This window comes from Sinocyclocheilus grahami, unplaced genomic scaffold (genome assembly GCF_001515645.1).
Source record: "Sinocyclocheilus grahami isolate Dianchi unplaced genomic scaffold, SAMN03320097.WGS_v1.1 scaffold716.1, whole genome shotgun sequence".
In the NCBI taxonomy this organism is placed as follows: Eukaryota; Metazoa; Chordata; class Actinopteri; order Cypriniformes; family Cyprinidae; genus Sinocyclocheilus; species Sinocyclocheilus grahami.
Window position 1 is genome coordinate 45,889 of NW_015505895.1, and position 2,287 is coordinate 48,175.

At 37.8% G+C, this 2,287-nt stretch overlaps 1 protein-coding gene across 1 annotated transcript in view; it reads left to right on the forward strand.

The window, feature by feature from the left end:
• LOC107560240 (meiotic recombination protein REC8 homolog) overlaps positions 1–1,234 on the forward strand; it is a 15,832-nt gene extending 14,598 nt beyond the window's left edge. Inside the window, exons 13-16 of the mRNA XM_016244368.1 lie at positions 400–475; positions 675–791; positions 897–1,003; positions 1,087–1,234. Coding sequence (XP_016099854.1) covers positions 400–475; positions 675–791; positions 897–1,003; positions 1,087–1,157 — 371 coding nt within the window. The 3' untranslated portion in view covers positions 1,158–1,234. The remainder of the gene's footprint in view (positions 1–399; positions 476–674; positions 792–896; positions 1,004–1,086) is intronic.
• The last annotated feature ends 1,053 nt before the right edge of the window (positions 1,235–2,287 follow it).

Genomic DNA, 2,287 nt, shown 5'->3' on the forward strand with positions numbered 1-2,287 from the left:
CTACGAATCTTTGAGTTAACATGTACTAAACCTGAGTGGAATTTGCACCGCAGCGCCCCCACACCTTGATGCTCATGACTAGAATAGCATGTATAGTTATCTTTATTGAAGTGAATTAGGTTTAAATCGCCGTCATGCATGAATGAATGATATTTTTGCAATTTTACACATAATAATCCACGATGATCACATTACACAAAACTGAAATTGCACGTCAAAATAACACATTGTCAATATTTTTTGAGACCCCCCAAAATTTTACAAATCATGTTTTCAGGGGAGCCCATGTCTTATTAAGGGGAGCCGAGCTCCCCCGTAGTTCGCACCCTGCCTGTAGGCCCATCAGGGATGAATGAATGGCTGATATGGATGTGTGTGCCTATGTGTGTGTTTGTCCAGCTGGTTCAGACGTGCCACTGGATGTGTCTAAAGGAGACAAGTCTCAGAGTGACCTCATCACTCCCACCAGCAGATGGTGAGAAATATTAAAAGAAAAAAACTAAACGCATATTTAAAAAGAGAAGCAGTTACTAAACACTGTATATCAGAAGGTTTCAAATTCAGGACTGCAGTTGTACTTCATATGATCTTACTGGCATACGCACACATTGTACCAAGTACACAGTTTGTTCAAGTCAGCATGAAATCCTGTGAAATAATCATTATGTAAATAGGTCTCCTATAGAAGAGGCTCCTGTTTCTATGGAGGTGATATTAGAGGAGCGTGTTGAACTGCCACAGGGAGAGACGGAACCTGGGATGGATGGCATCACCAGTGCTGACCTGCTCAGGTACATTGAGAAACTTAGTAGCTGAACATGTATTTGTGAGCGTAACTGTCTGGTGTCATCCAGACGTCCATCAGATCCTTTTCAGTCATTCTTTCTGTCATTCAGACTGATCAATATCTTCATCAAGCGCTTTGGGAAGGTCTGCTTTCACTCACTGCTGCCCCCAGAGGCCGAGCGCAGCACTGCAGCTCATCTGTTCTACAAAATACTGGGTAATCTAGTTTGGGTAATCTATTGTTTTTACTGTCTCACAGTATGTATGTGACATGCGATCTGTGATCTGTTTGTTTTACAGAGCTGCTCTGCAGTCTGAAGTTAAGTGCTTGTCAGAATGAAGCGTTTGGTGTCATCACCATGAACTGCTGAACACACACACCTCGGTGCAAACATACGCGCACTCAAACAAGTTGAAGCTGTTAGATTCACTGACTGTTATGCTGAAATATATTAAGCCAGTTCAGATGTCAGTTTAAATACACAGTCTGTAGTCTTGTATTCATAACAAAGAAATATAGAAATAGCTACACATAATATTTGTGATGATTATGAATTATCGGTTACTGTAATTATTATTTTAACATAAATTATTTCACATAGTAGTTGCATGGTTTTAGAGAGGTAGCGTGCTCTTTTTAAATTAAGTTTATATTACAAAAAAACATTTTTGTGAATTTTTATGACATTTTTAACATGTTTTTATTTTAAATTTTTTATTTGACTTCTACAGAATGTACAATGTATATAAGTTTTTAGCTGTTTTCAAGTTATGGAATAAACATAATGAATGAATTTGACAGAATTTGTCTCAATCTAATAATTATAATGTGTGTGTGTATACTAATAAAGTGTTAAAGTGACGTGACATGTGGCCAAGTATGGTGACCCATACTCAGAATTAGTGCTCTGCATTTATCCCATCCAAAGTGCACACACACAGCAGTGAACACACACACACACTCACACACACCGTGAACACACACCCGGAGCAGTATATATAATATATTAAAAGTGAATACTCAGCATTCTTCTCAACTGTCAAATTATCTTCTACGGTGATTTATCTTGTCACATACAACTTACTGTTTTTACAGACCTATTATTACTATAGTCCAGGCTTGCATTGTACTTACACTTACTGTACTTAGTAGTGTACATTTTTTTAAACAACTTTATGACATGATCCTTAAAATCACAATGTAACAAAAGAAGAGACAGATTTTTTTTCTCCTGTATTGTGACACATCTGTAGGCTACTTGATTCTTCCTGTCGGGAGAGATCTGAATGTGAGTTTGCAGTCGATTGTAAGCAATGGGCAGGCTTTAAGCAAACTAAATGATTTGAAAAGTCCTGCATACGCCACCAGAGAGATGTCTGATGTTTCACCAGTTATAATGTTTTAATTCAATATTACAATGTCAAATAAGTTTAAAGTGTAGGGGAAGAGAGTCAATTACCCCTATCAGTTTTAGTGCATAGGGGGCAGTGTAGGGCTTAA